General features: G+C 44.2%; 1 protein-coding gene across 1 annotated transcript; it reads left to right on the top strand.

Moving 5' to 3' along the window:
• The first annotated feature begins 1,616 nt into the window (after nucleotides 1–1,616).
• LOC133382279 (trypsin inhibitor ClTI-1-like) lies at nucleotides 1,617–14,453 on the top strand. The gene is made up of 5 exons (XM_061621960.1): nucleotides 1,617–1,702; nucleotides 8,343–8,555; nucleotides 9,490–9,530; nucleotides 11,386–11,495; nucleotides 14,283–14,453. The coding sequence occupies exons 2-5, from the start codon at nucleotides 8,501–8,503 to the stop codon at nucleotides 14,326–14,328; spliced, it is 252 nt and encodes an 83-aa protein (XP_061477944.1). The 5' UTR covers nucleotides 1,617–1,702; nucleotides 8,343–8,500; the 3' UTR covers nucleotides 14,329–14,453.
• The last annotated feature ends 313 nt before the right edge of the window (nucleotides 14,454–14,766 follow it).

Here is a 14,766-nt window from a genome sequence, read left to right on the forward strand (position 1 = left end):
CCGAAACCCTGGAGAGCTGCTGTCAGTCAGTGTACACAGTACTGAGCTACATGCACAAATGATCTGACTCAATACAAGCCAGGTATGTATGTATGCATGCATGTATTTTCTCACCCTAATATGTACTCTATGGGTTATGATGCCATAACTGAGTTATTACCTTCTATAATAGTTGTAGGCTGAGAAGATCCTCTACCACCTTTTGTCAACAGCACGCTATGTACAAGTTCCTCCTCTCCTTCTTCAGCGCCAGCCCCTTGTCATCTGACTTTGGATTGTAACATTTTTGAAGGTTTCGAATATTAAATGTCATGCATTAACCACATATGCCTATTTTAAAGTACCAGCATATTACAATCCTTGGGCAATAAATGTTCCCAGGTATTCAGAAAATACTATATGAAAAACACAGTTAATTTCAAATGAACTCAATCTATACTCTTTGATGTGAAAGTAATTTTTCTCTTCATATTTCTTTTGGGGTGTTGATGGTAGGGCCACGTGGATGGAATAGATCAGGGGTAGCTAACCCCGAACCCCTAGTTCATGGATGTGATCCAGCCCCCAAAGCAATTTTTTCTGATCCCCCAAGGTTTCACCAATTTTGGTTTGTTGTTATGTGCCTTTGTGTCAATCACGACTTATGGTGACCCTATGAATCAGGGACCTCCAATAGCAACCAATTTTGGTAGCAGTGGTTAAAACAAACTAACAGAAAAGACTAAGCTGGGACAAGTGGAGCCCCAAACCTGGTGGGGATGCCAATCAACCCTGATCATTCATGTGAGTAGAGGAGGGCTGTGTGCCTGCCTGCATCTTCTCTGTGTACGTTCACACATGCCAGTATGCATGTTAGGATGTGTGGAGTGGCCATACCCACCACTGGCATGCTGGCTCTGAAGGACTGGCCAAGTGTGAATGTGGCCTATGGGCCAAAAATGATTCACCGCCTCTGAACTACATGGACTATCAGCCTGATTCAGCAAGGTTTTTCTTATGTTCAAGTATGAACAGGTGGATTTACATGAAGAAGACAGAACGAGTCTTGTTGTAGCAGGCCTGATGCATGGAGAGTAGGATTTCAGCTGTGGATGTCAAAGCACACTGCCCTGTGGTGCTGACAGGTCTTGTGAGCTTCACCCAAACACCCATCCACCAGCCACTGCAAACACAATCTAGGATGTTCTAAATATTATGGCACTGTGAAGTAGCCATCCACTGGCTAACTGGATGACAATCAAAATTATCTGAGAAAAGGGGGAACAGTAGGGCACAAGAGAACTTTAACTCTCTTCTGACCTCGTAGTGGATCTGCAAGATCATGTATAAAATGGAGGAAAGAAGGTACAAGCTAAAAACCCTAAAGCAGGTATGGGGAACCTGTGGCCCTCTGGATGTTGTTTGACTCCAACTCCCGTAATCACTAACCACTAGCCATACTAGCTGAGGCTGATGGGAGTTCCACATCTGATGGCCCACAGGTTCCCTATCCCTGTCTTAAGGGGTAAGGTGACACGATTTCTGCTGCTTCTTACTTACGGTCCTACCCGTTTGTCCTGTCACTGCTCAGTCATTTGAAGAGGGCAGATGATCAGGCAACAGTGATTGCAATGTGGAGGAGGACACACAGAGCCAAAGGGTTCCAGGGAGTCAACAACTGCCACTGCTGAAGCTGCAAAATATGCCTGAACATTTGCCTAAGGTATTGTATGTGCAGAATTAGCCATCCCAATTCCCCAACATGCCAGCCCTGTGTGTACACCTAAAAAGGGGGAGGGCTGCATTTTTATGTGTTCGAATATTTCCTTGACAGATGCCTGACATGTCCTTTTAATGTCAGCACTGGTAGATCTGCAAGCCTGAAAGCTTTTTTAAAAATGTTTTTAAAGATGTTTTGTTTAATGTATTTTAAAGTCTGTTTTTATGATGTTTTAAAGTGTGTTTAGCGCTTTTGTTTGCCGCCCAGGGCTCCTGCTGGGGGGAAGGGTGGGATCAATCAAATAATAAATAAATAATAAATAAGACAGGTGGGAATCATGGAAAGGATATAATAAAACGGAGAACAAAGTGTTTTTGTTACATCTTACACCTATATGAGACTGATTTCACAGGTCTGTGGTGAGTTAAAAGGGAAGGGAATGAAGCATTTCCTCCAGATGCTAAGCCAGTGATACCTGACACCTGGTGCTAATTATTTGTATAAGGTGTTTGGCTGTTAGGTGGCTATTGCAATCAGACACATTTATCTCTTGCCGAACTGCAATGGATCTAATCAAGTTTTACAAGGATTATATTCTTTACGCCTTGTCTTACCGGTTTCAGTTTTTGCCTTGTGAAATGTGCAGGTGGCATCTATGCTGTTGATGAAACAGACCATTCCTGCAGGTAGTGTTGTGCTCAGGTCCTGTCCTGCTTGTGGGCTTCCCAAAGGCATTTGGTCAGCCACTGTGAGAACAGATGCTGGCCAATATTCATTACAAATTTACTTATTTATTGTATTACTGGCATTTGTTAGTCGCTTTTTTCAACAGCAGAACTCAAAGCGACTTACAATAAGAAAAAACACAATAATTGAAATAACTCATAACAAGAGCAAACAATTGCAAAACAATTTCAAACAAAATAATACAACCATAATAATAATAAAAAATAGCAAATATTACAACAATACAATAATTAATACCACACTATAAATATAATATAACATATAATAAAAGGCCACATTACACATCCAGTAAGTACTGCAAAAGTAGAAAAAGAATTAAAGAAGCTTCAACTTAGCCTCCACCAGTCTCCATCAGCCACCACCCTAGTTCTTCCCGACCGCCCAATCTCAGGCAGCGGTGTCAAGTAAAATTGAATGGCTGACTGTCCGGGCTCCTCTCTCTTGGGTGGCAGCAGGGTGCTGCAGGGAGGGATGGCGGAGGCGCAGGGCTTCTCTCGGTGTGGGGGTGCCGGTGGGGGCAGCAGTGGCATGCTGCGCGGGGACTCCTCCTCGGACAGGGAGACTGTTGTGCTGGTTCCAGTGTGACTCCATCTCTCTTTTCATGTGTACTGGTCCAGTTATATACATATCCCCAGAGATGGCTGGCACTGGGATTGGATGCTGCACACAGTTCAGCCAAATCCATGCATGGAAAGCACCTTCCTCCTTCTCCTTGTGGACACCACCATCTAGGGTGTGGTATTCCTTCCTCCATCCCCTCCTCTGCCTTCTGCTGCTCCTTCCATGCCAATGTCTATGCATTATTTGTTTCTAGGGTTGCCAGGTTCATGGCCTGAGCAGGGGCATCACTACCGGGGTGCGGAGGGTGCGGACCGCACCCGGGTGACACCATGAGGAGGGTGACACCCAGAGCCGCCCCGCGCCATTGCCCAGCAAGGCTGCTCCAACTCCTCCTCGGAGGCGGGCAGGCAAGATGGGAGCAGCGTTGGCGGGGCGAGGGAGGCGCACCGGCGTTCCCAGGCCTTCTCTGGCTGCGTGCCCCTCCGGCGCGCGCCCTCCCAGGGGCATGGATGGGGGTGGCTGGCCCTCGAGTGTGCACACATGCTCATGCAAGCCCAGCCACCTCGTCCATGCCCCTGGGAGGGTGCGTGCCAGAGGCCCGCACCCCCCCACACTCCCGCTAGTGACGCCGCTGGGCCTGAGACTGATCCTGTATCTTTAGGAGAAGAGAAAATCACCCAAGTCCAGGTGTTCTTGCAACCCTGTAATGGGAAAAACCACAGGGTGGAATTCTCCCTCCCCCCCTCCCCAACTTTTAAAGACACAGAAGATCTCTTGGAGGCCGGGCCTGGCATCCAAGAGGTCTTCTGTATCTTTAAAAGTTGTGCAGGGGGAAGGGAGAATTCCACCTTGTGGTTTTTCTCATTATAGTGTTGCAAGAACACCTGCACTTGGCTGACTTTCTCTTCTCCTAAAGATACAGGATCAGTCTCAGGCCAGGAACCTGGCAACCCTATTTTTTTCTGATACCAACTAGCTAAAGGCTAAATATTTTAAAATTAATATTTTTAATATGGATAGGCGAGAATTTTGATTTAATTCTCATTTCAAGTCGAATCTATCAAATTTGCACTTTCCAAAACAATATGAGAACTGAAACACAGCCATCCTTTGAAATTTGCATTTATTAGAATTTTGGGATGCAGTTTCCCAACCAAACACAATTTACAAAAATGCATATATTAGGGGAAAGTGGGCATAAAAATAAATATATGGGTGAAAATAATATGCAAAAATGCATTATATGGCAAGAAATGGCTTGCAAAAATGTGTACATTAGACCAATCTTTTCTAACCTTTGTTCGACTACAACTTCCATCAGTGCCAGCCAGCATGGCCAATGATAGGAATTATGGGAACTGTAGTCCAGCAACATCTGGAGACCCAAAGTTTGGGAAAGTCTACATTGGACAAAACTGCCTACAATATGTTTATTAGGAGAAATTCATATTAAAATGCTGGAGAATTTTCGTGAAGATTTTTTTAAAAAAAACACACAAATTGCTGCAGAAATGTGGAGAACGGAATTTAAGATTGAAAAAATGAAAAACCAGGAGAACCAAAACTGACAGATCTTTCCATCCCTTGTCTTTAACAATACTATTGTGTTCTATATGGCTTGGAGTGTTTTTGATATATTTGCCCCATCTCATGTGGCTCTTTGTATATAATTCTTGAACGTACAAACCATAAGAAGAGCCTGCTGGATCAGGCCAGTGGCCCATCTAGTACAGCATCCTGTTCTCACAGTGGCCAACCAGATGCTATGGGAAGCCCCAAGTAGGACCTGAGAGCCATAGTGCTCTCCCCACCTGTGATTTTCAGAAAATGGTATTCAGGGGCATGCTGCAAATGCATAGCAGAGGCAGAGCATAGCCATCACAGCTACTACCCTGCTCTTTCTATACTCTGACGCAATCTAGATTATATTTCATAACAAACATACCCCTTTGTGGAGCCTCCAGTTCTGGCTACCCTTCTGGTGATTGTTGCCTCTTAGCTCCAGAGCTTTCTGGATGATACAGATTATCTGGATACATTTTAATCTGGCGTTAGGACCCCACTGTGGGACAGGGTAGCTTTGGTTGTCCTAGTTGCTGACCTACACTAGAAATTGGAAAGTAGGAGTGTGTCCCTACTGGTTTTGCTGGACCTCTGAACATCTTTTGATATAATGGTATTGTTCTGGATCACCTGGGTGGGATGGGACATGGAGGCACTCTTTTTTGGTGGTTCTGGTATTTCTTGGGGGGCAATTCCAGAATATAGTACTGGGGGTCTACTGCTTGTCCCATTGGCCATTGCATAGGGTTGCATTCTAGCCTCATGCTGCTTAATATCTGCATGAACTACTGGGAGGGACTGTAAGTAGGAATGGGCGGATCTATCAACTTTGGTTTTTCTGTTTCTCACTTTTCCAATCTTATGTTCTCCACATTTTTGCAGTTTCCCCTAATATAATGCATTTTTGCATTCACTAATATATGTTACTCTAGTATACGCATTTTTATACATATGACTTGGCTGGAAAACCGCACTGCAAATCTGAAGAGGTGAGAATTTTGAAAGATGGCTGTGTTTCAGTTTGTGCATTGCTTTAGAAAGTGTGGATTTGATAAGTGAAACCTGAATCTAAATCCTTCCCCATCTCTGGTGCATGGGGACTGAAAGGTTTGGGTCACTAGCATGTGGATGACACCCAGCTCTATCTTTCCTCTCCATCTAATTCCACATTAGCTGTGAAACGCCTCAGCCAGTGTATGGAGTCAATAAAGAGCTAGACGAGGATTATGTAACTGAAACTTAACTTAGAGAAGATAGCAGGCCAACCTGTCTAGAAACAGGGGTTTAGCCTGGGTGGCTCAGCAAACCCTGTGGAAACACAGGTTCATATCCTGGGGTCCTCCTGCACCTGACTTTGACCCTGGATGGCTGCTGTGGCTTGGAGTGGCTTTGCCCGGCTTCGTCTAGTGGAACTAGTTATTCTTGTTTCTAGAGAAGGATGATCTGGCCATGGTGATACATGCCTTAGTTACATCACTAAGTTATTTGGTTGTTTTATTTATTTATTTATTTGTCGCATTTGTATACCGCCCCATAGCCAAAGCTCTCTGGGCGGTTTACAACAATTAAAACATTAAAAACAAATATACAAATTTAAAAACAAATTTTTAAAAAAGCAATTAAAAAAACACACATGCTAAAATGCCTGGGAGAAGAGGAAAGTCTTGACCTGGCGCCAAAAAGATAACAGTGTTGGCGCCAGGTGCACCTTGTCAGGGAGATCATTCCATAATTTGGGGGCCACCACTGATAAGGCCCTCTCCCTTGTTGCCAGACTCCCAGCTTCCCTCAGAGTAGGCACCCGCAAGAGGGCCTTGGATGTTGAGCATAGCGTACTTGTGGGTTTCTGTCGGGAGAGGCGTTTCATCAGGTATTGTGGTCCTAAGCCGTGTAAGGCTTTATAGGTTAAAACCAGCACCTTGAATCGAGCTCGGAAATATACAGGCAGCCCATGCAAGCGGGCCAGAATCGGTTTTATATGTTCGGACCGTCTGGTCCCTGTTACCAGTCTGGCTGCTGCATTTTGCACAAGCTGCAGTTTCCGAACCGTCTTCAAAGGCAGCCCCACGTAGAGCGCATTGCAGTAATCTAACTTGGAGGTTACCAGAGCATGGACAACTGAAGCCAGGTTATCCCTGTCCAGATAGGGGCATAGCTGGGCCACCAAGCAAAGTTGGTAGAAGGCACTCCATGCCACCGAGGCTACGTGAGCCTCAAGTGACAGAGAAGGTTCTAGGAGAACCCCCAAACTATGAAGCTGCTCCTTCAGGGGGAGTGCAACCCCATCCAGGACAGGTTGGACATCCGCATCCGGTCAGAAGAACCACCCACTAACAGCATCTCAGTCTTGTCTGGATCGAGCCTCAGTTTATTTGCCCTCATCCAGTCCATTGTCGCAGCCAGGCACTGGTTCAGCACATTGACAGCCTCACCTGAAGAAGATGAAAAGGAGAAATAGAGCTGCGTGTCATCAGCATATTGATGGGAACGCACTCCAAGACTCCAGATGACCGCACCCAACGGTTTCATGTAGATGTTGAACAGCATGGGGGACAGAACTTTATCATATCTTTGTATTCTTATTATAAGTTGCTTTGAGACTTTTTTCTGTAAAAAGTGATATACTTTTTGAATTTACTACTTGACTACAATTGGCCTGCATATGAAAAGTGTTCAAAAACTTCAGAAGGAGCTAGTCATCCTGCTGCTGCTGCAACACCTGCACCTAGTACTTTCCAGTTTCTAGGCCCAATTCAAAGTGCTGGTGATGGCCTTTAAAGCCGTATACAGACAGTTTAGGTCGGACAAGCATATCTGAAGGACTGTGTTTTCCATGTAAGCATTACAATCCACAGGGGCCCTTTTGTTGGTCCCAACCCCACATTTGTTTGGGGAGAAGAGAGGGATTTTTCTGTTTCTTGGCCCAGGCTTTTGAACTCCTGCCTAGGAAAGTCCATTTTGCCCCTTCCTCAGTGGTCTTCCACAGCAGCATGGAGACTTTCCTATTTTAGCTGGACTGTATCACTTGGCCTTGGCATAGCAGTTGGTCTGTGACCTTCTGTTTCTCCTGCTGCTGTTTCTTAATTCTTTCTTATTTGCTGGCTTGCTATTTTTGTTGCCTTTTCTTAAACTTGTTCAATAGTATTATTGTTATAGGAGTGTGGAGTTGGTCTGGATTATATCTGTGAGTCCCCTCCCAGCCTATATTTCTGTGCTTGCAGAAATGAAGCATGCCGTTTTTAGCAGATAAACTTGTTGTACTGGTAAAGCCAGTTTGTTTAAGTTAATGGGTCTGTCAAGTGCCCCATTAACATGTATAAAGATTTTGGTCTAGTGTAGACCTGTTGCCAAAGGAACTCTTTCAGGAGAAAGGCCCTCCTACCCCTTTCACCTAGTGGGAGCCCCCCCCCCCAATCCTGGAGCGAAGAAGGCTAACTTAGGGGAGACAGGGCAGGCCAAATAGCACACACAGTTCTGTCCACTCCTTACCCCCTCAGCATTTGCCACCTGCAGTGGCATCTATCTCATGGTAGGGCTGGCCCTAAGAAGAGCATTCTCTCCATCTGCAAAAATTCAGGAAACATGCCAAAGACCTTGGCCAGTCACAGTTCTTAGGGCTGTTAACATGAATGGCTGGCATTCAGTTAAAGACTATGATTTTTAGAGTCTAGTTCTGTAGTAACCTAGGTCTTTTCTCCTGCACTGAGAAATTATCTCAGTTGGTTTGTGTTGAGTTGACTTCCTCTTTGCCCCCCTCTTTCCCTTGGAAAAGTCCCTCTTGGCATCACATGCTTGTCTGGGCGGTGACGTCAAGGAGGAGGAGGAGTCTGAGGTGCCACAAACGGATCATATGAAAGCCATTCCTTCTGGAATCTGGAGACATTGCTTCCAAACAAGGATTATCCTTTAACTTCAGCAACCAGCTCTACAATGAGAGTTATTTGCATATTTCTTCTCTTTGCAGTGGGGATTTTCTGTACCTCAGGTAAGGGCAACATGGCATTTGTTTTGTTTTTCCTTGCAAATGCTAAACTTTCCAGTATAATTGTTCAGTGTTTTTTTACAAATCAGAATACAGGAAAACATGTGCCTGGATGATGGGAATGAGTCTTATTTCAGGGCTGGGGAAAAGAACATTGCTGCAAATGTGCAATGCATGGTTTTTCAGGACCCTGAGAAAGAGAATAGAGGGGAAAGGGATTTAAGTGAAATTTTGGGGAGAACTAGAGAGGAAACAGATCTATTAGAAGTGAGGCTGGGTCTATATATGAACAGCACAGAATGCTGGTTACATGCTCAGATTGGATCATACCGTTCTGGGGTTGAGAAATGATGCCTTGACAGTAAACAGATGAACAAATGCAGAAAATCAGCTGCAAGGTTCTTCATACCTTCAGTGAGGGGATCATTTTGCAAAACAACTTGCAGTTTCCAAGTTTCTATTAAAAAAAAATCTAATTGTTGTTTAAAGAAGCGGTTAAGTCGAAATGTCGTCCTTGTGAAAGTATTTTTGTTAAATGTTGAAATGTGAAGCCTAAACTTAAAATGGTTAAAATAATTTGATACAGCTATAGTACAGCTGGCCAAGGCTATACTCCAGCAGCAGTAGATGGGTCAGCAAAAGTGGGGTGACACACCTGGCTTCTGGAAATCAGGAGAAGCTGCTGCTTATCAAGAGGGAGAAGGGTGCAATGTAGGGAGCTCTGAGTGGTGTGGGCACAGCGGTTGGGCCAATCTGAGCCCATACCATGCTCAGCTGCCCATGCTTTGCCCCTCTCCCTCTTGGAAAGCAGCAGTGATGCTCAGTGTCTGGAAGCCAGGTGCGCAACGCCTTTGCCACCCCACTGGGCACTACTGTTATAGGCTCTGTGAACTGCAGAGTGGATTTCTAATGACTAATATTTTTTCATGTATTGTAGGCCATGCAGAAACTGATGGTGGTATCAATGCGGTAAAAGAGGTAAAGGTGCCTTGATTGTTTAAGTGTAATGCATGTTGGTCTGGTGAGATAACGCCCTGTCAATATATGGCAAACCCAGTAATGTCACACAGAGGAAGGCAGAACAATCACACACATCAGGCCCTGAACTGACATCCAGGTGATCCAAACCTCATTCTAACTTCTGCTGCCGTCTAGAAGAGGGCTATGCTAAAAACCACCTAGCCACGTTGCTGTTTATATTTCCTTCCCTGTAAATCAGAGGTTTACCGGAGAACCACAGACCTGGGGCTGAATGCAGCCTTCCAGGACTCTCCCTGGGCCTCAGACTATCTCCAGACCTCGCCACTCACTGGCCTTCCTTGCCCCCTCCATGAGTGCTTAACTGTGACAATGCATCTTGCTTGCCTAGATGGAGAAGTATGAGTATATAGATGGTGGTATATAGCACAGTGGGGAGGAGAGCCTGGCTGGGAGTCCAGAGTCTGTGAGTTCAAATCCCTGCTCGTGTCTCCTGGGTATAAAGGGCCAGCTAAAGATCACCCCTACAGTGAGAGGCTCAGGGGTTACGTGCCCTGCCACCTGTGCAGCCGTGGGCAAGCTGCATAGTCCCAAGGAGCCCGGTTGCCCCCCAGCTGGCAGTTGCGGACAAGGAAGGGGCTGGCTTGTGAAGCTGTGGCAAGCTGAGCAGGCTCTAGCCATCTGAGGAGGACTAGCCTCAGAGGGAGGCAATGGTAACCCCCCTCTGAATACTGCTTACCATGAAATTCCTATTCATAGGGTAGCCGTAAGTCGGGATCGACTTGAAGGCAGTCCATTTCCATTTCATCCAACTAATGTCGGTGCAAGGATTTCTGCTTGTGCAACAGGACTCCCCCCCCTCCTCGTATGTGCCATGCACCCTCCCCAAATCTACTCCAGACGGTTGGGAGAACCTTTAGAATAGATTTAGGGGCAGTGCAGGGGGAGGGGGAAAAGTTATATTGTGCAAGCAGAAATTTCTACTCTGGTGGGAACTTGACTTAGCACTCCTTTGGATACAATCCATAGAAATCTCTTGACACTTGCATGGCTGGAAAGTCGCCTGCTGCACAAAGGTAAGGTTCTCATCCATTGCTCTACCCACTTTTGCCTCTGGCCAAACCCACCCCTAGCATGCAGCCCCTGGAAGGGTGCCCATGAGGAAATATGCCCCTGGGGTTGAACAAAAGGTTCTTCACCCCTGCTGGAAACCAACCATACAGATATTTTGCTAAGCAGGCTGGCTGGGGCTGAGAGCTGGAATTCAACAGGCTGAGAAAGGCTGCCCTAAGAAAATGGATGCCAACAATATCCACGTGGTACATTCCAAACAAATTGGGATAGTTGACTAATTGAAATACAAATGACAGCTGTTTTTGTTGGAAAACAAATGCCAGAGCATACGATGGTTCAGTAGCTATCAAGCGAATGTCTTTATTTTTGCTCTGCTCCTCCAAGTCCACCTTCATTCTCCGGTATCTTCATTCTCCAATATCAACCTCCATTAAAGAACATGAGGACTGACCCTAACATTAGATAGTGTGAAGCAGCTGACTCAGGCAATTGATTTTGGGTGTCATGAAAGGGTGGCAAATGGTTAGCTTTTATTATGTATTATTTTTGGGGGGGTTTAACTGCCAGGATGGGGAAAGGTGGTTGTGACATTTCCTGCCTCAGATACTTTCCTGGCTGGCCTTGGGTACTATGGAGGTGCCCTTTGACTTGGGAGGGGATGCCATTTATGCCTCTCCACCTTAAGTAGCAAAATGTCTTGGGCTGGGCTGGCTTGAGGAACATCCATTGCAATTTAATGTTGCCATTCTGAAGGCTGAATTGTACATCTTTTATTTTACAGCCAGCCTGTGAGCGTTATCATCTACCAGGATGCCCTAGAATTTTTGATCCTGTCTGTGGCACAGACCAAATAACATATAGCAATGAGTGTCTCCTTTGCAGTAGCAACCTGTAAGTATCTGTTTTTACTTTGCCATTTAATTTCTTCAAGAGAAGATTTTTCTCTGGACTTTTGACCATCTTTCAAGCGTCAATTTAAGTCATGAGGAATGCCAGTAGTCATGTTGGTCCCACAGGAAAAAAATAGCAAGTGGGAAGTCTTTAATCTTGTATTAAACCAATCAGACTATACAAGCAAGCTTTTGGACTATAGAGCAACCTTCATCACATGGACTTTTTTTGGAATAAGCCCACTGAACTTAGTATGACACATCTCTTGTAAACATGCACAGAATCACACTATCTGGGGTTCAGAGCAAAAACCATAAGAACGTAGAAAGAGCCCTGCTGAATCAGGCCAGGGACCCATCCAGCGTTCTGTTCTCACAGTGGCCGAATAGATGCCCATGGAAAGCTTGCAAGCCGGTCATGAGTGCAACATGTGCACTCCCCCCATAACCAAACACTACTGGTTAAGGCTGATAGTAAAGGGGTCATCTGTAAGCTGCCTTCATAACGGAGCAACTGAGGGCAGGGATGCTTGAACACAGACCATGTTGATTTAATTACAGTCTGGTCATGATGAAGGATAGTAGCAGCAGCAGCAGCAACACATCAATGATGGGCATGGTATTTTACCAAATAAGAAAGTGGGTCTTTGCCCTAAGGAGCTAACACTGTAAAATTTAACATGAGACAAAGCAGAGAAACAATTTGATGTTATTTAGGTTGCATGTACTTAGGCTTCATTACAGTGACTCATGGGGCTTAGGGGCTGCGCCAAAGGCTTCACAGAAAAGGTGAGTTTTGTGGAAAGATTTGAAAGGACAGGGAAAGATGTGGCATCATTCAGGTGTTCTGGGAAGCAGCTCCAAGAATATGGGCAACAAGGGAGACATTGTAGAGTATTTTGAAAGAACGTGTGACCTTTGGAAGGAGGAGGATGGTGGAGCTGGTGGAGATCACAGTTGGGGATGTGTCAGGATATAAGAGCAGAGAGATAAAGGGGGGTGGAACTAGGACTTAGAAGAGCCTTTCCCAAACCTGGATCACCCAGAGGGTATGGAACCCCCATAATCTGCAGTCAGCATGGCCAATAGCCAGGGATGATGGGAGTTGTAATCCAGTCCAACTGCATATTGGGACCCAAAGTTAAGAAAGGCTGGCTTAGAAATTTAAGAAGTTTGCGATGGATCCAGGAGAGGACAGGAAGTCAGTATAGGAATTGATGGAGGGGTGTCATATGCTCAGAGCAACAAGAAAGGCCAATGATATTGGCAGCAGAATGCTGGACAGACATGTGATGAGTTTTCACCAAGCAGACAGAGAAGGGTCCTATTTTCATAAACTTGTAAACGTACATGACCTTGGGGGTGGTCTGAATTTGGGGGGCACTGGAGAGAGAGGAATGAAAGAGAAAGCCTGTTTAGCGAGGTAGATTGTGATTTTCTTCATTGATCAGGAGAGTATATGAAGTCAGGAAGGCTCTAGGTAGAAAGACTAGAAGTTCAGCTTTGGGCCTATTAAGATGCCAATGAAGCATTCAAGCACCTAAGCCATTTTTCTGGTCAGCTGGCAGCCCTATTTACAAGCCTGATGCATTCAACATGCAGATCTACCTTAGGGGCATTTTCATGGTTTCAGAGGCTTTGCAGGTAGTTGCCCCATATCTGCATGTGCAGATATCACTTTTAGCATTAATATTTCTACATGAAATTGGCATGTAGGGGAGAAATTCAGTTTGGTTTGCATTTTAATGTGAACCTACCTAATTTCTACTTCCCAAAACACAGCTGTCCTTTGAAAGTCACCCTTCTCCAAATTTTATGATGCAATTCTCCTACCAAACAATGTGTACAAAAATACATTTATTAGGGGAAAGTGTGCATAAAAGGTGTTTATTAGTGAAAATAACCTAAACATGAAGTATATTAGAGGAAATTGCTTGCAAAAAGTGCATATTAGGCAAAATGTGTATATTAGGAGAAATGTGTGCTAAAATACTGACAATTTTTCATCAGAACTTCTTAAAAAACCCCAGCAAACTGATGGCAGAAATGTGACAAACTGAACTTAAGATTGGAGGATGAGAAACTTTAAAAAAACCAAACCCGACAGACTCATCTGTCCTTAAATAAGGGTTAGGACTTTTCACTGAAAGCAGGCTGGAGCTTTCAGTTCAAGGAATACCCGTCTTATTACATTAATTTTAAATGTCTTCTGTAAACCGTGTAGAGGTTGTTTTTTCTTTTTACAATCAAACAGTATATAATGTTTTAAAAAATAAATAATAATAAAATAATTCAGGTACATAGGAAGCTATCTTAAACTGGGTCAGACCACTGGTCCATCTAGCTCAGTATTGTCTACACTGACTGGCAGTGGCTCTCCAGGTTCTCAGGTAGGAGACATGACACTTGCATACAAAGCAGATGCTGTGCCACTGAGCTATAGCCCTTCCCCTAAAGGCAAATGTCAGAGAATAGAATAGAATGGCACTGACACATGAAACACTGGCCAAAGATTGTTTTAAAGGTCTATCTCTTTTTAGTTGTTCATGGCCTGAATGCCAGCAGCCTGCAGGTGTCTTGGCTTATGTCTGCCTTAGAGCAATTAAGAAATTTATGCTGACGAGTAATGTCAAAAAGTCTTATCATAATAATTGATTAGCCTCTGGCCCAAGCAGCATCTATCTGAAATGCATATGCTTGAGTTCTCACAAGCCATGATTTGGAGACCTCTCTCTTTTGCCCTGGGAAAGGGAAACTCTTATTCAGTATGTTTGATATACTTCTGCAGGGAAAAGAATGTACAAGTCAAAATTAAGAAGTCTGGAGTTTGCTGAACATGTACCATTCCCCTGAAGAATTTTGGAGTGGGCTTTCTAGGTGCTTCTGATGAAGATGCACAGAGTTTATAAATGTTCATTAATTTTTCAGATTTTATAGTCAATAAAATAAAAGCATTGCAGCAATCTGGTTTGAATATTGTGTTTGTTCTTGAATTGGTGGTTAGGTTTTGACTATTGAAACATTATTAATGAATTAAATATCATCCCATCCTTCCTCCTACAAACAAAAACACTAAAAGCACTTTAAAACATTTTAAAAACAAAAGACTTTAAAACATATTAAGACAAACCATCTTTAAAAACAAATTAAAACAAACCATCTTAAAAACATCTTTTTTTAAAAAAAAAATTAAAAAGCAATTCCAACACAGATGCAGAATAGGATAAGGTCTCTACTTAAAAGGCTTGTTGAAAGAGGAAGGCCTTCAGTAG

Source organism: Rhineura floridana, chromosome 3 (assembly GCF_030035675.1).
Source record: "Rhineura floridana isolate rRhiFlo1 chromosome 3, rRhiFlo1.hap2, whole genome shotgun sequence".
NCBI lineage: Eukaryota > Metazoa > Chordata > Lepidosauria > Squamata > Rhineuridae > Rhineura > Rhineura floridana.